Raw genomic sequence first — 22,434 nt, 5'->3', positions numbered from 1 at the left:
CCATCCTGACCCTGCCTGGCTTGGCCTCAGCCCCACCTTGGCACTGATGGACACACCGCGACCAGAGCTCTCGGCTGGCCGCCACTGCTGTTCCCGAGCCTGCCCTGCTCTGCCCCAGGTACGTGGGACGGAGTCCCGGCTGGTAAGATGCTGCCCAGCCTCACCCCACGGCACTGTGCGCAGTGCCTTGGCCCCCCGAGCACCCAGCCCAGCCTCGGGAGGAGGGCATGGCCACTGCACCAGCGCGGGTGCACGCGCGTGCACAGATGGTCAGGCAGCACAGCACGTGGTTTGGGCAGGTGGTGAAGCCCCCTGCACATATGGCTGTCACCCTGCTGCCAGCATGGCACCAGTTTTGCTTGTGGGCATAGTTCAGACGGCCTTCAGGTGTGTGTGTTTGCACAGGTGCGTGCTCGTTTAAGCGCCAGACCCATGCACACGAGGTGCTAGGCACTGTCAGGCCGTCATAGCTGAGGCCTCCCCCCCAGTGTCTATATGGGAAAGAACCTGGGACATATAGATATGTTTATCTTTTGTATCTATCTATCTATCTATATATACACAGAGATATGTGTACATATATACACACACACATGCATATGCCAGCAGGCACCAAATCGAGTGCAACGCCTCCTCTCTAATAATGGCGGCAAAGCCGCTTTCTGTGCTGCTTTGTGTTGCACAGCGGAGCTTCCAACAAATCCCAAAGCAAAGGCAGGAGCCATGGCCCACTGCCTTGTAGTTGGCCTTGTGGTTACTCGAGATCGATATGCACCCAGCAAAGAGGTTTGCAGACTCCGTAGGGATTCAAAACGTCGCTGCTGCAGGGAAAGGCATTTCCCTTGTGTCGTCCTCTGAGGGAATGCAGTTAATCGATCTGCTCCTCCCCTGGGCTTCCTGCTCCTCCAGGTGAAACTGCTGCCTGCCTACACCAGCACTGCGGGCAGCTGATGGTGCTGCTCCAGCAGCACACACCCCAACGCTGCTGTCCTCTGCGAGGCACTAAGCAAGCCTCCCCTTTTTTGAGGGCTGGTACAGGCCACCTGCACAGGGCAGGGATGTGGATGTGTGTGTTTGCTTGGAGGTGGCAGCCCCACAGCCTGCAATCCGTTGTCCTGGTGAGCAGTGGTGTTTCACACCTCCCTAGTGTGTTACTTCGAAGTTCAGTCCTAGACTGTGATGTTCAATCCCTTTTGCAGGTACCTGACTGTTGCCTTGATCAGCTCCCTAACAACTTCCAAGTGACAAGCATCCTGAGCACCCAGGCCTCGCGCTGCTGGGCTGGGATGAGACTGCTTCGCTCCCTTGAGAACTCTGTGCTCTGCTGAGGGATGCCAGAGCGGACATCAAAAGCTGGGTGATCTGCTCACACCTGGCAAATATGGTAAACAGGATGGCAGTAGTCATCAGAGCAAGGTTGGCTCTGGGAGTGTGGGTGACTGTACCGTGGTTGGACGGTTTCCTGGAGGTGCTCGTGGGTGTTCTGAGTTCTCTGTCCTTAAACTGCACATACTGAAGCAGAGCAGCCCGGGTCATGGCCCTGTGGGGTTTGGTGCCTGCAGAGAATTGTTCTGAGCTGTGCCCACGGCCCCTCTTGTGTGCCTCTGTACCTGCGGCTTCTGAAGGCATGCTCCTGTTCCCTCCCTTTCTTACTTTCCTCTCTCCCTCCTTTCTTTCCCTCTTCCCTTACATTCCTTTCCTTCCTTTCTTTCTTCCTTCCTTCCTCCCTCCCTTTTCTCTCCTAGGGGTGTGCTGCTCCCCTACAGCATCTTCCCTTACTACAACCCCACCCCAACAGACACAGACAACTCCTGTTGTTTACTCCCTTTATTTTCACCCCACAGGGTACAGCTACATCCTCTGCACAGGCTTAATTCCCAGGATGTCGAATCCTTTGGCCATGACAGTGGCAGTGGCTTCGCACAGCAGCAGCCTCCACATGTTCACCTTCATGATCTGGCCTGCAAAACACCAATACAGGAGCTGGAGCAGCTGCTCAGAACAACTAATGCTGCCTTTTCCAGGGGAATCCCATATGCCCACAGCCTGGCCCTGGGTCTGGGCACACTGAGCCCCCTCCCGTCCCCCCAAGCCAGGCAGACTGACCAGCCCTTCTTTCCAGGTGCCCGGTTGCTCACTACTCTTTACTCAACCCTCCTGCTTCACAGGCAGACGATGGCACAGGCTGTGCCAGCCACTTTCAGTCCTCCCACATGGGCAACACTTGTTCTGCAGCAGCAAGTAGTGTGACAGCAGCCTTCCCAGCACAGCGAAACACCCTGCAGATTGCCTGTACCATGGTATGTGACAAGGCATGTGCAGCACCCCTAGGCCAACACTCACCACTCTGCCTGTCCTTTTCAACGCAGTAGCAGTTGTCGTAGAACTCGGTGAAAGTGGTGGCCAGCTCATAAAGGTAGTCACACAGCGTGTGCAACAACAAGTCCTCCAGGATCTTCTGAAGGATCTCAGGGAACCTCAGGATGCACTTGCCCAGCTTCCACTCCTTCTCATGGTCAAGGATGAGCACCTCCTCCCTGGCTGCCTTCCGCAGCATCTGCTCATCAATATTGGCCAGGCGAGCAATCGCCCTGAAACGATCCACAACACAGTCTGCTTGTGAGGGTCCCACTGCTCGACCTGCCCCAGGGCTGGCCTGCAGTTGGTCACCTGTGTGGCCTGTGGCAGGGCTAGCACAGGCCACCCACTGATCTCACTTGCCCAGTCCTGGGTTACCAGGCCAGAAGAGAGCCATTGGCCCTGGGAGGGCTTGGGGAGGCACTGGCCTCGGAGCGATCCCACGGGGCACTGCGGGGGAATAGGGAGGGATGTGCTGTGGGTGCATGTGTCAGCAAGGACAGCCGATGCTGCCAAGCAAACCAGGGCTCAGGGTACTAGAAAAACTGAGTGGGGTACGGTGACACCTGAGGTGAGCAGCTGCTGGCTTCTCCAACCACGTAAATCCTCTAATGGAATTATCAGAAACTCCCACAGGTCCCTCCCTGCTAGCTAAAAGCCTGGGACGCATGCTGCACAGAGAAGCCCTGTTTCAGATAGCACAGGGCATCATTTCCAATGGCAAATAAAATCTTGCCTATGGCACTCACCAGTGTAGCTGGCTTCTCTTACCAACTGCCCCTAACAGCACTGATGCATCTAAGTCACCCCTTTCCCCACATCCCCCTTTGCGATGAAGACACAGAGAGAATCAGAAACCAGTTCCAAGCGGCTCCCAGCACAATCAACCCACCTGATCCGTGTGAAGGCATACAGCAAATATGCAGCTGTGTTTCCTCGGTCATCCAGCATCTTGTCAAAGGAGAACACATAATCGTTTAGTCTGTTGTGGGAGAGATCTGCATATTTAATACATCCAAAAGCGACTGACGTCTGGGCAGCTTTTAGCTCTTCTGCTGTGAGGACCTGTTGCAATTTCAAAACAAGTAACAGTCAAGAGAAAGAACGCTATGCTGGCATCACAAACCGCAGCCCGCAGCCTTGGCCACTCGGCATGGCTCAAGAGGAAAGCCCACAGCAATGAGGGGAATTTTACCCACGTGGTACTTGGTGAAAGGCTCACACCCACCTTTCCACCTCTGGGCACCAGATGACCCCACACCCACCCCTCCCTTCTCTTGCAATCATATGGCACTGCAGCCCTGCCCAGGTTGAGGCTGACTCCCTCTACTTCCAAGGGCCCACAGGAGCTCTGTGCCCCACAGTGTACCATCTGCCACTCAGGTAGTGACGCTCATACTGTGCTCCTGCTTCTTACAAACTGTGTCTACACACAACAAACACGTGGCCCTCCTACCCTTACAGAGCATTTTGGACAGTCCAAACACTCATAAAACCCGTCTCTGGTGGAACAGTGCCCTGTCAGCATGGCAAAGCACTGAGCTGTTTTTTTATGTGCTTCCTCATGTTCCTGTTTAAAAAGGGACCTTTCGCTTTCACCCTATGCAGCACAGCATAGGAAGCTGCGCTTCCTGATTCCACTGCCTAGCTTGGACAAGAGTACTTTGGTCCTTCTGTGCCACAACGTCCAGGTCTCTCCAGGCCATCAGGATGCAAGACAGACAGAAATCTCATTAAACAAAGGGCTTCCAGCAAACTCAGCCACAGCCTTCAAGAGAAAGGGTGAAACCAAAGTCCCCTGTGAATCCCAGCATCCATTACCAGAAGTCACCACCAGCCCAGCTGCAATTTTATATTCTGCCACCACCTCCTGCATCTTGGAGGAGTCACAACTGTTGCCATCGCACAAAGGAGACCTGACAACTGACTACCTACAAGGCCAGCTATCCCGCCAGGCCCAGGTTTCCTCTCCCGTCCTCAAAAAGCTCTGCAGTACCAGCCAGAGGCCAGCGTGGTGCCTGCAGCTCATGTTTTCTCACTGCTATGAACTCAGGGATGCTCTTCTTTCCCCACGACAGCACCTTGCTCGAACTAATATCAAATAATCACACTGACTGTGTATGCAACCCATGGTATCTCCTGGGCAGTTTGGCAGTGTCCGTATTCTCAGCTTGCATCCAGAATGCGGAAACTGTAAGTCTGTGAACAAATCTGAGAAGTTCTCAGGAAAGATAAGCAATTTATCACAACTACCTTGTCCCGTTCCTTGTCTTTCAGCTTGTCCATAGCTCGTTTCAGCCCTTCTTCCAGCAGATCTATAAGACGCACTGTATCCCCTGAACGAGTTTTGAACTTCTTCCTGAAAACACACGGCCAAAACGATCACCTGCACAGAGGCAAAACACTTCCACCCTCTGCCCAAGGCGCCACATATGCCCAGGCAGATCAGGACATGCATCAGAACTTCTTGCAGGGATTTCCACTGCTCACGCCCTATGGCTCATTAAAAAAGCACATGCCCACAAACTCCTCCATACTGAAGACACTGACATTACACAGGCAGCTACAAAACTGAGAGAACGCCCATGGGGTGGCTGGGAGGGTGACCAAGAAGGCTCCTGCAGTCAGAACCATCCCAGTTCCAGACAATAGGCAGGACACAATACCAGCACCAGACCCCTGCCCAGTCCAGCGAGTCACCTTTGATTTTGTAAGAAAAACCTACGGCAAAAACACCCAGTCTGCAACAGCACGTGACCGCCAGAGCACACTGGTTTAACCACATCTTCACAAGAGACACAAGAACAACTCTGGAGCAGAAGGGCCTGGCTTGCAGACCAAGACACAGAGGTTCTCCTAACTTTTACTTCGTCTACCATGAGACAGATAGAAAATAACGGAAATCATGGCCTTTACCGTTGCCATCTCCCAGTATTCACATCAGCTTCCACTGCACTTCCACCAGCCATTCCCAGTGCCCCTCCCCAAATGCCAGGGAGCAGAAGCCAGGCCCAGGAAGGAACCTGACCACAGCACCAGTGACTGTGTGGATCAAAGACCATGACACACAATGAAATGACACAATTACGTGTAACAGCATGGGATATGGTGTTTTGCTTTTTTTTTCCACATACCACACACATACTTGTCAACAAACAAGAACCAGTCTTCTCTATTCACGCAAACAGCCTCTTCAGAGCACATACAAAGGAAAAACTATATCCAAAGACTTACTTGTCTTCTCCCAGCACCACTCCAAATGCGGCATGGGCCACTCTGGTTACTTTGGGATCATACCAGCCGATCATCTGTCCAGCTGCAAACACTGTTTGTAAATGCACTGACTGCAAGGAACAAATACCAACAACTGGTTCTCAATCCACGCCTCCAGGTACAGTTTTCTTCCCAGCTTTATCTCCTTCATAATGCTGCTTTCACAATGAAACTTAAAAATGTTTCTAGCTCCACAGAAAAATTCCACTTCAGAAAGTTCAACCTGTCAGAGTTTTCCTGGCTTACAGAAGCAGCAACTGGCAAATTCCCATCGCTGCTCAGATACGGAGCTGACAACCTTGCATTTCCTCAGGTAAGGAGAGATCCAAGTATAAGCAGCATAAATCTCATTCCAGGCTCATATATCGAGATTGAGGCTTCCCCCACCTCCAGTGGTAGCTGGGTCTCTCTCTCTAATCAATCGGTTTTAGAGGCTCTTCATGGAGAGTGCCCACCACCAAACGAGATTCACCATTACACCCATAAGGACAAAAGTGAATAAACCAACCAGACTACAAATCCTACAGCGGTCTACCTACATCACTGTTGCGTCCGTCATTTAACACACTTTCTGATCACCTGCACAGCAGTGACAGCACAGCTTGGCATACTCACCTGGCCGCTATCGACAACATAAATAAGGATATCAGCCTTCTCTTCGCACAGCCTGTGTTTAAGAGCAGCTAAGTCAGATGTGTCGTATGTGTAACCTCCGTCTGACTTCATGATTGTCAATGGGACAGGGAAACCTGGGACAAACACGATCTTCCGGCCGTCATCGACCTGGACAAATCCTAGAAAAGCAATGGAAAACGTTCTGTATAGTATTGCATAGGGAGGTTTGTGGGCCAACACAGGCAGGAACACTTCCCTTCCCAGATGCTACCAGAAAGAAAAGGCCATACACTCACGTTATCAAATAATTAATGGCTCAAAATATGAAAAAAAAACCTAAATGAGAACTCCCTCGCCAACCAAGTCACATTCTGTACTGCACTTCCAGATGCCAAGACTTTGCACAAGGAAGCGGATCTGTACAGATCTGGCCCTACCAGAAACGACCCAACTGGATTTAAAAACTCCTGTCACTGGCATGCAGACCCACCTTTACAGCCACAAGACCAGCATCACCAGTACGGCACTAAAGGCAATAGAAACTCTACAGAGATGCAATGAGGACTTGGCACAAAGACTTTCAGAGATCAGACACTTCAGATGGTGAGACTCAAGAACTGCCAAATCCAGACAGGAACACATAAAATCAGGAACTTTTTATGCTCCATTTGGCTTCTTGCCAGTCTCAAAGTGAACATGATCCAAAAATGCCACTGTCTTCACAGAGATTTCTCAGAGTTCCCATACAGTCACAACCCTAAGATGGTGAAGTCTGTCATATATGGCTCCTTGACTATTTACTAAGGATGCAATAAATTCCAGTAGCACCTCACGCTATTGCCCACGAATATCACAGACCAACTGCTTTTGATGTCAACAAGAAAGATTCAAGCTTTCTGGAATGAAACACATACTAATCAATTCTGCTAATGCTTCTCTGTGAGGAGGGCTACAAAGATGATCCAGGGGCTGGAGCACCTCTGCTATGAGGACAGGTTGCGGGAGCTGGGATTGTTCAGCCTTGAAAAGAGAAGACGTCGGGGGGACCTAATAGCTGCCTTCCAGTACCTGAAGGGAACCTACACAGGAAGGCTGGGGAGGGACTTTTTACAAGAGTGTCCACTGATAGGACAAGGGGAAATGGGTTTAAGTTGAAGGAGAACAGATTTAGATTAGATCTTAGGAAGAAATTCTTCAGTACGAGGGTGGTAAGACTTTGGAATAGATTGCCCAGAAAGGCTGTGGATGCCCCCTCTCTGGAGGTGTTCAAGGCCAGGTTGGACGGAGCCTTGAGTAGCCTGATCTAGTCGAGAGGCGTCCCTGCCCATGACAGGGAGGTTGGATTAGATGATCTCTAAGGTCCCTTCCGGCCTATGCCATTGTATGATTCTATGAAAAGCCACAAAAGAGTCACTCCGGAAACGTGGCTGAGAAAAAGAGCATGAGTGGGCAATATCCGACTTCAAAAACATCAGTCCTAAGCCTTGATGAAAAGGAGTGAGGTTACCTTGCTCACCCTGACACCTGCAGAATTTCTGACTCTGAGACCAAGAGCCTCACCTCTATCTTCAAATTCTTTCACGATGTCTTTCATCATCTCGTGGTAGAACGACTCCCCTCTCTCTATGAGCGTGATGTCCAAGCAGTTGTAGATTTTCTGGAACTCTTGAGAAGGGAAACAGAACAAAATACTTCCATTAAATGCACACAGTGGGATTTGGTGACCTGTGTTTACCAGTGGGCACAGCAAGTCCTTAAAGGCATTTTCCATCTCTTGGTCAAGCAATCAGATTCAGCTGGAGGCCTCCACAGACAGCCCAGTACTTTGGCTGTATTGGCTTTTTTCTTTAAGCTTCTCATAGCAGTGTGGCAGAGATTTGCAAAAGAAAACTAGAGGATGGACTCAGACATAGAGGTGAGGAAAGCCACACTGTTCTACTGCTGAGACACGTTTTCAAATCTGGCAAAGTCACCTTTCCGCGACACGTCACAGATCAGTTCCCACGCTTTAATGAAGTCTGGGTTTTTGCTCTGCAGCAGCACCACACATTGGTAGGCACGTTTCTTGAATTCCTCCTCTGTGTCAAATCTCCTCTTGGATTCCTACAGTAAAACACACACAAAAAAGCACTGCTTTCTCCCCTGAAGCAAGCTAACATTTGTAACAGGCTCTTCAAGTGTACTCATCTCAAAAGACAGAGATGCAGCACGTTTACAAAGTCCTTTAATCATGCTCCATATAGACAACTCAATACCAGATACAGCAATTCATTACCCCGTGGCAGGTTATTGCAATAATCTGTTAACGGTGACTCAATTCTTTTGTTTCTATTTGTAAAGCTCCTCAATGTGCTTTTCAGATGTTGACATAAATATCACACTAATTTGCTACAAATACCTTGTAAAAAGCTTGGAGATCCCCAATGGGAGGAGAAACAGTTAAGTAATCCGGGAATTTGTCTTGAAGGTGAGCAATGAGCATTCCAAACTGGGTGCCCCAATCTCCTAAATGGTTTAACCTTGAAGCAATTGAAGAGCACAGTAATAATGATTTCTCAAACATATGCTTTAAAATACACGTATTTAAATATATATTCTAAAAGAAGAAACACGTAATATCAGAAACCAAAACCAGGCAAGCCTCCCCAATTTCACTGCAATGAAGCTGCTGCCCATCTGGATTCCTAACCCTGCTACACTTCCTCAGCTTAGTATCTTACTACACATAAAGGATTATTTGTTATGTGCTTATAAAAAGAGATCAACACAGACCAAAGCGTAAAGATAGCCAAACAAGTCGCATAAAGTTAGCCAAACAAGCCCACCTCACCCAAGAATTGACTCTTACCTCAAAACATCATAACCTGCAAATTCAAACAGTCGGCACATACTTTCTCCAATGATGGTAGACCGCAGGTGGCCAACGTGCATCTCTTTTGCAATGTTAGGTGATGAAAAATCCACCACCACCTTAGAGACAGCACCAAAGGAAAAAATTCACAAAAGGCAGCAGTCATTGCCACATCCCATGTGCTTAATCTGAGTTTTGTTGGGAGAGAGGGGGACAGGGGAACAAGGCTCATCTCCACTGACCCTCATACCCTCTCTGCTGCCAACAGCACATGGCAACAGAGAAGGCCCAGCAGGGGACATCAGAGCAGGCTTCCAGCCTGGGGCTCTGCTGCATCGGCCCAGCAAAGAGTCAGAGATCGCTCCCAGACCGATCCTGGCTAACACACTGTCCCCAGGGAGCTCTGTCCCTCGCCCACCAGAGACCACACTAGCTACATGTGGCCTGCCCCATGGCCCCCAGTCCCTAAGTCACATCCCATTTCCTCCGCTGTAACAACCAGCTGACATGGCCATCTGCTCAACAGATCACTTCGGGGGGGAATTTCACAGCTACCTCCAGTCCAGCGTGTTTCGTCTACATGGGAGCAGGGAGCCTATGCACTTACTGCCGTACCTTTTTCCTTTTGCCAACAGCTGGTGGCTGAACTCCATTCATCAATAAACTGCTCAGCTGCTTCGACACAAAATCCTTTCTCAAGTGGACATTGATAAAACCTTTAGAGGAGAAAACCAGCAATGAGTGTTGGGGCTGTAGAAGTGCCTCAAACCACTTAGTTTCCTTCCCCCTTGGATTTCTGTTTCCTCGCATCAAGGACTAGAGTGTATAAAGTCAGCTTAAGAAAACAAAAAAATTTCTTAGCAACAGGACATCAAAGCTGTCACTAGAAGACAATTTTTGTTCCCAGATTACAAGTCTGTTTCACACCACTATAGCCTTTACTGCAGAAGTCAGATGCTGCAAGCTAGTCCACTAACATAACTCCTTTTGTACACTGTCACTCAAGGATTATTTTCTAAAACATTTTTAATAAGAAAATAAATAATTTTGCCAGGGTTTGCAGAATGCAAAACCAAATCCTGCTATGTCTCCTTTTTTTAAAAATTAATATCCTAAACGTATTGTTTTCCCTGGGATAATCCACGCTTGTAGGATGACACTGCTTTACTTCTCCTGCTTCACAGAGCTAATGAATGAGCTTCTGCCCAAGCACTCGAAGGGCTGTGCCATGTGATTTTTGTGTTTATGCTGAAGCCCTAAGGAACATGAGCCCTTATATTTCCTCCTGGGTCACATGGAGAAAACAGATGCAGCAATTAATAACCTCCATGCTACTCCAGCAGCTCAGTGCTGAGAGGACAAGGTCTCCTCACCATACATGCAACAGCAAGAAGGGCATGTTGATTTTTGCTGTGATTTCACAGCTGTGGCCTGATACCCATCACCAGCGTTTAAAGCAGAAAAGCTGGTCCCTTAAGGATCAGCGGAAAAATTGTTAACTAAGAGGCACAGGATTGCACTTAATGGTTCCAATATAGAGGTAGAGTTTCTGCTGGTGCATAAGTCTGAGGGCTACAAAACTCACCCAGACAGAAGCAGCTAATTCACTCTGTAACTGCAGTTTTAAATCACAAAATAGTTGAACTCAATTCCGCTTCCCCGATCACCATCCAGTATAAAATCACCCTATCAGCTTTAAAACATGCAAAGTGTGTGACGTGAAATTATCTTACCAGGACCAGCAATTTCAACTTTCTCAATGCATTCGTTGGCAGGAATATTTTTTGATATTTTCTCAGCAATTTCTCTTGGGCTAACCTTCTGTTCCTTGGTTTTAAGCAGTATCTGAAACACAAAAACAAGATCCAAGTAAAATTCAATCCTCCAAAACATTCTACAGAGTGAAACAGAAAGCACAGATCCTGTAGCACTGAAAGATCCTCATGATCCTTTACCTTTATAATGCAGAGACACACACAAAGAAAAACAAAAAAAAATTTTACAGATTAGACCAGCTTTTTCTACACAGCAGAAGTCTAATTAGATCAAACACGTTAACTCACTTCTGCTAAGAGCAATTAAAGGGTAGTCCCTATGTCAGAAGAAAATCTTCCAGGCCATTTTTCAAAACCTATTAAGTAATTTGGCAAATTTATATTTCTCTAAGTTAGTAAAAGGGACAAACTCTTTAAAAACTAACGTAGCTGGCACAGTCCTTTACGTTTGCTTCAAAATCCTGTGCATCAGTCTCACAGGTATCCTCAGCTCTGCCAGCATTCATATTTGAACTGTGCCTACAGTAGGTGCTGAGCGTGGTTTCAGAGCAAGTCTGCTGATTAATGATTAAAAGCAACCAAAGGAAACTGCCTTCAGTCCTACCTTGGACTCAAACTTAGTAAATAAGTAAGTAAGTAAGTAAATAAATAAAATCCAACAACCCAAGCAACCCAAGATAATCCTAACATTGTCCAATTTTCTTTGAAGAGCATCAGAAAAACTGTTGGTAAAGTAGATCTCCTCTTCCCTCCAGACATAAATGGCCCACTGTGAGGAATTCCGGTAACGTGATGCAAGTTCATGTGATAGAATCAGAATGGTTTGGGTTGGAAGGGACCTCCAAAGATCATTTAGTTCAATTCCACAATTTTTCTGTCCATTGCCAAAGTATCTTCTCACACAGCTTTTTGCAAATCTTAGAAAAACACCCTTTAGGAGGATTTTGTGAGGTAGCCCAACCCATCCCTTGCAAAACACTACATCCACATAGTATAAAATTACCACAACTATTTCTGAGCACATGATTTCCCTTTCTTACTGTGACGTGTTTGAAAATAACCTTATCATCTCACTCCCATCAAGGCCACAAAGAGCAAGCACCTCTTTTCAAAACTTACACTCACTAGTGCTTGCACTTACTAACTTGCAGTCTGCTGCAAAACAGGACTTCTACTTAAGTTTCAGCTTCCTGTTTAACCTGTCATACAGTTGATCATAACAGGGTCCTTTCAAGATGGTAAAGGCTTATAATGGGCAAGAAAATAAAACCTCTGTAGCCTTTAATGCTACTCGAAGTGCAAACTACAGGAAAAATAAACGCAAAGCGAGATTATGGGCACGTTATAGCAGATTACAGGCACGTTATCTGAATCATTCCAGAAACAGTCACCATACTCCTATTACTCTAAGGAGCAAGCAGAGCTTCTGGCTCCAACCCCGGGTATTAATATGCTAACGAGCTCCCAGCAAAACAATATGCATTTGTGAGGGCTTTTTCCACATCGGTGCATTGCAGGGAGAGGTTGCTGCCCAGCACGTACCAGTGCTGCCTGCGAGCCAGGGCACTTCCTGCTGCTCTTCTGGCAGTGGCGGTGACCGGTGTTCCAGCTCCGCACAGGGGACACCCTTGGGAGACGTGCACCACAGTCACATCCCTAAAACTTCAGCCAACAGAAAGTATATAACCTGCTGCTCTCGGAGAGAAACAACTGCATTGCACCCCCTGGCTCTGCTGATATGCTCTGAGTGTGCTGCGTGTGTGAGTATCGCTGAGCTCGGGCTGAGCTTACATGGTGTGCCTTTCCAGGGAACAAACTCTACAGCCAAGCCCAGTACTAGGAAGCCTTATTCACCAGTACAGCTGACAATCTGGAACTTGAAACCTTGGCTTGAAGGGGACCTTTCAGACACCGAGTTATGCGAACAACGTCGACGCTGAGAAGCCAGGACTGCTTGAGAGTCCCAACCGCGATCTAATTGGGGTAAAGCAGCGGTCAGAAAATGGCAAAGCTCTGAAAGCCCGTGTCAGTGCAGTCACCCAGGGCGCTCCTCTGGCGGGAGCCCAGTCACAATATGCTAACGAGACCAAGGGAGGATGACACGTATTTGTGAGGGCTGTTTCCGCCTTGGCACTTGAGACCAAGACTCTGCTGGCTGGCACGTATCAATGCTGCCTGGAAGTCAAACTCATTGCAGCAGGGCAACAGACAGAGTGGCTGCAGATGATAACCTGGGACAGCTGAATTCTGTGCGTGTCGGTGCAGGTTCGATGTCAAAATTACGAGTCTAATAGATTAATAAAGCTGAATAGACAACAGAACACTTAAAAAAAAAAAAAAGCTGCTGATTCAGTTGAGACTGCAAAATAAAAGGTCTGTAATTACAAAGAGTCTATCCATTCACTCCAAGGCATCAATGCACTGAAAGTTTGGGCACTTCAGCACCTCAGCTAGAATGCATTACCTTCTTTCTCCCTCACCTCCTGGTTTTACTTCAGCGCAGTCCCAGCCCACAGACCAACTCCTGAGTGTCTCTCCTGTTTGAGTCCTCTTTGGTCAAGTACATTCCAGCAAGCAGCAATGCCATAATTTTCAAAATAACTGTTGACATTAGCCAGGTTAAAAAACCCCACACCCTCCTCTGCACACACTTAAGAGGTATTCTGTAAGTGGAACCATTCTTAGAGGTGCCTGAAAACCTCCGAGATCAGAACATCATAACAAAAATCCAATGTTTCCTACCTTTTGCTCAGTTAAAAGAAAATATAGATGTTACCAACCATAGATGTGGGGATGCCCACACAGGCCTCCCCTCAGCAAATGCTTGGATAACAACAGCCAGTAAGATAGGAACATGAGCACAAAAAGCGCTCTCCGATCTATCTGAAAGAGTCTGTCACACAACCAAAAACGCTTAAAGGAACACAACAACACTGAGCCAAATTCAGCTGTAACCAGGGAATTAACAAGAGCCTTCTGGAACAAAGGAGTCAGCTAGAGCAGTATGAAGGACAGTGCCTGAGCAGTAGTCTATGCCTTGTTGGACACTGTCAGAAGGTGCTTCACGTGCACCACAGGCCGACAATGACCCACGCCAGAGCTCACGGAGGGCAGTTCCAGATGCAGGAGCACCCACCCCACAGGAATGCTGTGCAAAGAGGGGAACCCACACTCCCAGAGATGGGGCGCATGCTGGCAATCCATCTGCCCTGTGGGAAGGCGGGGTGTGTGCGCGTAACTGCAAAGTGTGTGTGGGGACATTATACTTTCCTGGCACTACAGAAGAGCATTTAGAGATTTGTAGGTGTTTATGAATATTTTGTAACTGTCCAGAATTGTGATTTATTGTTTTTCTGATATTAGTTCCAAACATATAGCTCACTAATTAGTAGTTAATTGCACATCATCAGTAAATCAATGCAGCATTTAAATCCTGATTTGATTTAGATCTCACCAACTGATCAGGTTTTTTTGTGTGACACATATGTAACTCTCATACCAGACATCTAACCAGAAGTTTAAAGGTCTACTGTGTTAAGGCCGATGCTTCCCCTAAAATGCCGTTAGATACTCACTGAATTCTCAGCCCAGAGGCCTGCACCAAGCCTGTAACAGGTCCAATATTGCAACTCTCACTGTGCTACCGCTTAGCCTCCAACAGACAACATTCTCATTTTTTCTGCTCTTTGTACGATTGTACAGATTTACCTGCGTTATGCCCATGGCGCTGTTACACTGGTAATCCCCAAATTTGGGCTGCTGACTTGGCGTCACCACTAGCGGAGGGTTTTCTAAATCTGGGTATGCAGCCTGAATAGCAGCTCCAAAGATCTCCTGAAGACAGTTGTTGATATTAATCATGCTTTTTGCTGTTTTACTTCTTTCCTCTTGAAGGCTCTGAAAAAAAAAATCCAGAAGGCTAAAGTCACAGCATCTGAGGAACTATAATATCCCACTTTTTCCCTTGGCTGCCTGGCAAAGCATGGCTGACAGATTTGGCTGTCACCTCTAGGCACAGGAGCAACATATACAACATAAAAATCATGTGATTCAAGAACTGCTACTCCTTTTGAACCTCCCAGCACAACCAGTTCCCCTGAACCCCGGGCTGCATTACTTCTCACACCTTTGTCAGTGATCCTGGTAGAGACCTCAGCTGGGCTGCCTGTTCCATGACTGGCCAAGACTTGACTGCGTGGGCTTATTAACCTACTGCCATTTTATATAAAGCAGGTTTCTGTTTAAGGGACTAAGAAACATCTGACATGTCACTGACAATTAAGGTATCAGAATGCAGAGTGAGCACACTGTCACACATCACTAGCTGTAGCAAACTGACATAATTTATTTAGCTTGTCTTAATGAGAACAAAAACACATGCTACAGCATTAATTCTTTATTCCTTTACCTTTTGAAGGAAATTTAACCGATACTTAAGTTTTGCGTTCTCGTCTCGTAACCCTTCCAAAGTCGGGGAGACTCCCAAGCATCCAAAGTTCTTCAGACGCTCAATTTCTGCAGTTAACAACTTTATCTCGTTTTCCTGAAAAGTAAATGAAATTGTCACACAGTAATTCTTCAAGGAGGAAGTACAGAAGGTGAGGAGCTGCAAGATCTCAGATAAAGTTCTAGTTTTGTCTCATAAAAGTAACAGCAATGACGTGAGTTAAACTAATTCCAAAAAATAAGTGTTTAAAAGTGCTTTCTACTTGTGTCAAAACCAGAGATTCTGAAACATTCTTAAAAAAAGTCCGTGAGATAACGATCTCACTAATATCAAGACAGAAGCACAAGAAAGACAACAGGTCATGCTAATAAAGCATATTCCCAAAATAAGCACTTTATCCAGGTTTTTTAATCTAATAAAGATGTCAAATGTTTTGACTCGAAATTCCCTAAAGCCTCCTTCAGCAAATTTCACCATCTCACAGGCCAGTTCTCTTCCGGAGGATGAAGCCACTATCACTCTCACAACCCCAGCAAGATCAAATGCCAACTGGAGAAAGAAATGCCAAGAAGCACAGCGTGCTGCTTCATAGGGGAATTCATAGGACCATTTCTGCACGGTGCGCTCACGTCCACCTCCCCACACAAGCCTTCCTTCCCTACCTCCAGCGTAGCTTCTCCCTTAGTACTGACATAAGGCACTCAGGAGCAATCAGGAATTTGACGTGGACCTCTATGCTCCAAATAAACAAACTTCTCTGAGCTTCCCTGTGCCCCTGCAGCCTTCACAGCCCAGGACACAGGCAAACACTTGAACAGGCAGTCTTAGCCCAATGGCTGGAAGCTGCTGCAAGGAGCAGTAATCTTCCTCACCCTACTCCCTAAAGAAACCAGATATTCGAAACTTCAGGTCTTTGTCCATCTCTTGTCCTCCCCCATAATAGGCTTTGTGCCATCAGCCACAAAGCTGGCTCACAAATAGAAGTCTGGAGGCTACTGAGGAGAAGTCTGGAGAGCGACTCAATGCTGCCATGGAGGGAAAGGCAGCTAGCAGGAGCAGCGAGCGCTCCCCACCATGGCTCGCCAGCCCCTCGTCTGACCCATCCAGGCTCTCCTCTACCACAACTCCCACAGCAGGAGGCTGCTCAGGTTATTGTTGTAGTCAAATAGGCCACCAAACCTTTTCAAAAAGGGCTCATTTACTTTGTTGCTCTTGAAACAATCAGAATATTTAATAAGGAAAAAAATTGGGCCATTGAATTCTCTGGTCTTATATGTCCCACCCGAAAAACAGCTCCCAGAAATGACACTATAACTGCCTGTAGATGCCCAAAAAACCTAAGCTGAGCTGAAACAATGTTAAGGTTGGCCTATTTGTGGACCAAGCTGAAAACGAGTACTTTGGAGGTCATTATTTATGCTTCAGCTTCCAGCATACTACTTTTATAGCCTCAAGGTCTCTACAGGAGACCTTCCTGCAGGTTCACATGCGAAAAAACAGGACTTTGAAAAAAACCCCACAACCTTTATCAAAATCTCTGGTTTGGCCTGTAGCTAACTAAAATCATCGAACAGCAGCACAGCTGTATCTCAAAAATAACTCACTTCAAACTGCCCATCGCAGCTTTTCCTTTTGCAGCCCATTATTTCTTTTTTTAACACAAGACAGAGCCCTCCAACAATCAGACAGCTTTTCTCTCACATGCATATACATAGCTTCCCCCAAATGACCAAGAGAAAAAATATTTTTTTTTTATTTTCAACTTTTCTTACTACCCTGACCTAGTAGCAGTTCATATAACTTACAAACCCATTTGGAAAATTTTCAGACTGAACTTGAAGTTTAAAATAGTGCAAGAGGACTTGCACTTGTGATAGGACAAGGGGTAATGGTTTTAAAATAGAGGGAGGTAGATTCAGATTGGATATTAGGAAAAAATTTTTTACCATGAGAGTTGTAGAACACTGGAACAGGTTGCCCAGAGAGGTGGTGGATGCTCCATCCCTGGAGACGTTCAAGGCCAGGCTGGACGAGGCCCTGAGCAACCTGATCTAGTTGGAGATATCCCTGTTCCTTGCAGGGAGGTTGGACTAGATGACCTTTGAAGGTCCCTTCCAGCCCTAATCATTCTATGATTCTAAGAGATACTTCATTGCATTACTTTACAGTTGTTTCACTGTAAGTTTAAGTAAGCATTACTGCTACAAACTGACTTAAAGGAACAGTGGAACAGTGACATGCCTAACTCACCTTCCTTTAAGAAAAAGAAAAGCACAAAGATATGTTCTACTCTTGGTATCACAGCATCTGTAAATTCTGTGTCCACCCAGTATTACCTTCTCTCTAGCAACGCCACCAGCTTCAGGACAGGTTAGCAGGTCAGACCCTTAGGAGAGCTTTTGCATTGAGGACAAACATTATCCAGATCTAGAAATTTGCATTCTGCTTTTGAAATCAAAATCACTACATCTCCAAATCAACAAGCAGCTCACACTTATTTCTCCTGCATTAAAAGATTCCCCCAAACCTATAGCTGAGATATTTCAGTACCACTGGCAAACTTCTCAGAATAGCAATTAGATTAAGATTTACCTTCATAAACACAAATGCCTCTGGCCACCTAAGCGAAAACCCGCAGGAGGCAAGATGACCAGTATCTTACTGGAGCTTCTTTCCATATCCTTAGAATACAAGAGAGCATGAGGAAAAAGGTTTATCCTTGTGCATGGTAAGAATCCAGAACAAAAGTTGTCAGGAATCACGGATCCCTGGGACAGACATCTAGCCCAAACAGCTTTTCCAACACAAATATAAGGTGACAATTAGTATCCTAATCACTTGGATTGGCCAGAAGGTAAAAAACTCTGAAACAATGCCACAGTTCAGTAAGCCTCATCTACTGCTTTTCCATGACGGCACCAAACCAGCAAATTCACAGCACAGACATCTGCAGGCAGGAGGTGTTCAGTCTGGGCCCATTTCAGATTTGACGAAGCCCAACATGTCAGCCCAGACTGGCACATTTCCCTATCGTGTTTTGTGCTCCTCTTCTGCAGAAGGTTTCAGTAGCAGCCTTTATGTTACTTGAGTGTGAACGGAAAGCAAAAGGTTTCACCACATTGGTCTAGCTGCCTATCCCAATATTGCTGCTGCCATTTAAGACTCCCTTTTTCGTGCTCATCAACAGCTAATACAGATGATGAAATGAACTTTCCATTCACAGCCACCCAGCAGAAAAGCCTGAACTCAGCAATGGTTACACCGAGTTCCAGAATCGAAGGGGTTAAGATCACAACAGCTGGGCTGGGACAGCCACACAGCCGAGTACAGCTAACAGCCCCAAAACTGGCAACAAGAGCACCCTGGTTCACAGGGTGAGGAGGGGAACGCCACTCACAACCCTCCCCTCTCCAGTGATCAGCGACAGGACATGAGGAAAGGGAATGAAGCTGCACCAGGGGAAGTTCAGATTGGACATAAGGAAAAAGTTCTTCAATGAGAGGGTGGTGGGCCACTGGAACAGGCTGCCAAGGGAAGTGGTCACAGCAACAAGCCTGTCAGAGTTCAAGGACGTCTGGATGATGCTCTTAGTCATACGGTTTAGTTTTAGGTGAGGAGCAGGGAGTTGGAGGCAATGATCCTATGGGGTCCCTTCTAAACTAAGATATCCACGATTCTATGACATCCACGCCCATAACCATGTTGCTGAGCTCACCTGGAAAAAGGTCTTTAGATGTTCACGTTATAAAAGCCTCTTCTCAAAACAATCTGTGATAAACCTCATTCTTTAGAAAATCACCTATGAACATGTTATTAAAGGGATATTATAAATTCTACATTCTTTCTGAAAAACAAACTCCTTTATTAAACTACAGATACCTCTTGTAACTCCTGTCTCACAGTTACCATGCAAGTCAGGAAGAGAGAGAATGCCAGTACACTGCTGATCTACAAATCCTGTAACTGAAAAGAAAAAAGCTGCTGTTCAGGACAGTGTCACCCCCTGGGTTATTCTACCTGCACAGCCCTGGACATATCACAACTTGTCAGTAAAGGGTCATACCTGATGACCACCTCATGAGAAGCTGCGGGAATTACATGAGGCCATGCTGACATCTCCAAGGGCTCTTTGGTCAGCTGAGTACTAGAAATCTTCCCCTCACCTGTGAATACAAAAAAACTATAGCTTTTTCAATAGGACCAAAATTATCCTTACATTTACCTTTAGTATATAAGAATGTCTTCCAAAGACCCCACTGAATTAATATGAAACCTGCATATGCTTCTGTCTCTTGGTTTTAGTGCGATAGAGCTTTTCTCCATCATATTTAAAAAAAAAAAAGAAAAAAGAAAAAAGAGAGAAATGGCCTGAGAAAGCAAGGCAGAAAGAGCAAAGCACCTCTCTTCCTTCTCTTCCTTCTTGCCTCCTGCACGGTTTTCTCTCTGCTCCTGCTCTGCTAAGCCTTTGCTGAACTGTCTAAATGCAATAACGTGGCACATATTCTCTGCTTTTTGTTGGGTTGTTTTCCCAAAGAGCTAATGATTCCTGCTGGCTGGCTCTCAACAGGCTCCAGGGTGTGCTGGGGCTGGCGCAGGGAGCACACAGCTGGGACCAAGGTGACAGGCTCATTCAGGCTCAGTAATTCCACATGGCCTTCCTGGAATTGAAGAGCTGAACACTGTCCTTCTTGCTTTGCTTCAGAGTGCCTAGAATTTGTTTATGGACTAAAGACCAGACAGCAGAGCCAGCAAAGGGAGAACCACCTTGCCAGAATACCCAAGATGTCCTTTCTCTCCTAGCAGCAACAAAGGAGAAATGCAAAAACAAAGGCAAAAAGGAGCTACAGAGATTCAACAGCCAGATTTATTAACTCAGTATTTTACGGCAGTGTTTACTGTATGTTTGAATTGTGAGTAGAAAACATACCAGCAAGTTGTTTAAGAACACATGTGTATGGCAGGCAAAAAACCCACAAGCCGAATAGGCAGAATATGCAGAATTTCTGTTACATGCTCTTGGGGCAACAGATGAGCAGTTAACCTGTAGGATTCAAAGTTCTCCTCAAGCTGCCTCTGTACTCTGCTGTCAATATCAGTCAGATAGGACAGGCTAGGACAGACTCAGCAGCCTGATTTTTTTATTTTATTATTATTATAGTTGCTGACAAGGGAAAGGGTCGTCGCTATCCTTTTTCCCAACCTAAGCACCTTATGAGAAAGTCAGGACTGCCGTCAGCGTAACTGCCCTCCGACAGGTTCTCCAAAAGTGCTTCCCGGGCTGCTCCGGGCTCCCGGGACCCACCGGCCCGGGGCTGCCCTCCCGAGGGCGGGACACCCCCCTGCCCAGCGCCTCGCCTGGCACCAGCGCAGTCCTGGCACGGCTACAAGAAGGAGCCAGCTAAGGCACCAGCACGAAGAACTGGGGCAGCGACACACAAAACTGCGTTTGACACCCTCCTGTTGCCTTTTTTTTTTTTTTTTTTCATTTTTTTTGCAGAACTTCACTTTGAACCCTCACCCTCGCTGAGAAGCGCCATGAGCCGAACTGCACGCCCTGGCTTCACGACACAGGGTCCCGGGAACGACAAAGCGTTTCCACCCGACTTTTTGTCCCAGGAGAAACGGAAGAAGCCGGCGGAGGCGCTTCAGCCCCCGCCCGCTCTCCGCCTTCCGCCGGGACCGGCCCTCCGCCTCCCGAGCGCGCGGCGCGGCCCCGCTCTGCCCAGAGACCCGCCTCGGGCTCCCGACACCGCCCGCCCCCCGCGCCCCCCGCCCCGCCCCGGGACCCTCAGGAGGCCCCTCCGGCCGCGCTGCCGGGCCCCGCTCTGCCCCCGGCCGAGGCGGGCGGGGGGGCCCGCACGGAACCGGCCCCGCCGCCCCCGGTGCGGTCCCGGCCGCGCCGCGCCCCCCGGCCCGGCCCCGCCCGCACCTGCCGCGCCAGCCGAGCTGCCGACTGCGCCACGCGCGCCTCCATCCTGGAGCGGCCGGAAGGGGAAATGGCGCCGGCGGGAGCGGAAAGCGCGGGGCGGAGGGGGAGAAGGGCGAGCGCGGCGGCAGCGGCCCCGGGCGGCGGGGAGGGCCGTGGCACTGTCCTGCGCCGTATTCACAACCAACGGGAAAATCCCAGCGCCCAAGTTAGTCCGGAGTACCTCTGGAAAACGCCTGCGCTGAAGGGCTCGGAGCAAAAGGCACGAAAAGCTATACGCTTCTAGCCAGAGACAGAACACCCCAAACGCTGCAGGTGCCGGCTGATGAGAAGACTCACACGAGACTAGGGGCCCTGCCTCTAGCCAGGGAGAGGCACAGGAGAACTGGGTTTTTGGGACAGTGTGGATCCGAGGGCCTGGCACATCAGAGCCACGAAAATATGAAGCGTTGATTGATACTGGTGCATAGTGTACCCTAATGCCATCGGGACATGGGGGGGCAGAACCTGTTTCCATTGCCGGGGTGATGGGAGGATCACAGCAATTGACACTGTTGGAAGCTGAGGTGAGCTTGACTGGGAAGGAGTGGCAGAACCATCCCATTGTGACCGGCCCAGAGGCCCTGTGTATCCTAGGCATAGACTTCCTCTGGAACGGCTATTACAAAGACCCAAAGGGACTCAGGTGGGCTTTTGGAATAGCTGCTGTGGAGGCAGAGGACATTAAGCAATTGAACACCCTGCCTGGACTATCAGAGAATCCTTCTGCAGTTGGGCTCCTGAAGGTGGAAGAGCAGCAAGTGCCAATTGCCACCTCGACCGTGCACCACCGGCAGTACCAGACGAATCGAGATGCCGTGATCCCCATCCACAAGATGATCCATGAGCTGGAGAACCAAGGGGTGGTCAGCAAGGCCCACTCTTCAACAGTCCCATTTGGCCTGTGCAAAAGTCTGATGGAGAATGGAGATTGACAGTGGACTATCGTGGCTTGAATGAAGTGACTCCACCATTAAGCGCTGCTGTGCCAGACATGCTGGAGCTCCAGTACGAGCTGGAGTCCAAAGCAGTGAAGTGGTACGCCACTATTGACATTGCCAACGCCTTTTTCTCCATTCCTCTGGTAGCAGAATGCAGGCCTCAGTTTGCCTTCACCTGGAGGGGCGTGCAGTACACCTGGAACTGATTG

The 22,434-nt window shown here is 48.0% G+C and overlaps 1 protein-coding gene across 2 annotated transcripts; it reads right to left on the bottom strand.

Annotated features, from left to right (window-relative positions):
- Positions 1 to 1,812: 1,812 nt before the first annotated feature.
- RARS1 (arginyl-tRNA synthetase 1) lies at positions 1,813 to 21,293 on the bottom strand. 2 transcript variants are annotated; one of them, XM_086621445.1, is made up of 15 exons: positions 21,249 to 21,293; positions 15,281 to 15,415; positions 14,581 to 14,769; positions 10,831 to 10,942; positions 9,713 to 9,813; positions 9,095 to 9,216; positions 8,645 to 8,765; positions 8,220 to 8,349; positions 7,807 to 7,911; positions 6,247 to 6,425; positions 5,593 to 5,702; positions 4,612 to 4,717; positions 3,251 to 3,423; positions 2,344 to 2,591; positions 1,813 to 1,961 (listed from the first exon to the last, which is right to left on the bottom strand). In XM_086621445.1, the coding sequence occupies exons 1-15, from the start codon at positions 21,291 to 21,293 to the stop codon at positions 1,852 to 1,854; spliced, it is 1,986 nt and encodes a 661-aa protein (XP_086477571.1). In that variant the 3' UTR covers positions 1,813 to 1,851. The 2 variants fall into 2 exon arrangements, with proteins under 2 accessions (XP_086477571.1, XP_086477572.1); XM_086621446.1 differs by lacking the exon at positions 21,249 to 21,293 and adding an exon at positions 17,870 to 17,917.
- Between the last annotated feature and the right edge of the window lie 1,141 nt (positions 21,294 to 22,434).

The sequence above is a fragment of the Tauraco erythrolophus genome, chromosome 16 (genome assembly GCF_009769465.1).
Source record: "Tauraco erythrolophus isolate bTauEry1 chromosome 16, bTauEry1.pri, whole genome shotgun sequence".
Lineage (NCBI taxonomy): Eukaryota > Metazoa > Chordata > Aves > Musophagiformes > Musophagidae > Tauraco > Tauraco erythrolophus.
This window is presented reverse-complemented; position numbering and strand designations above follow the sequence as displayed.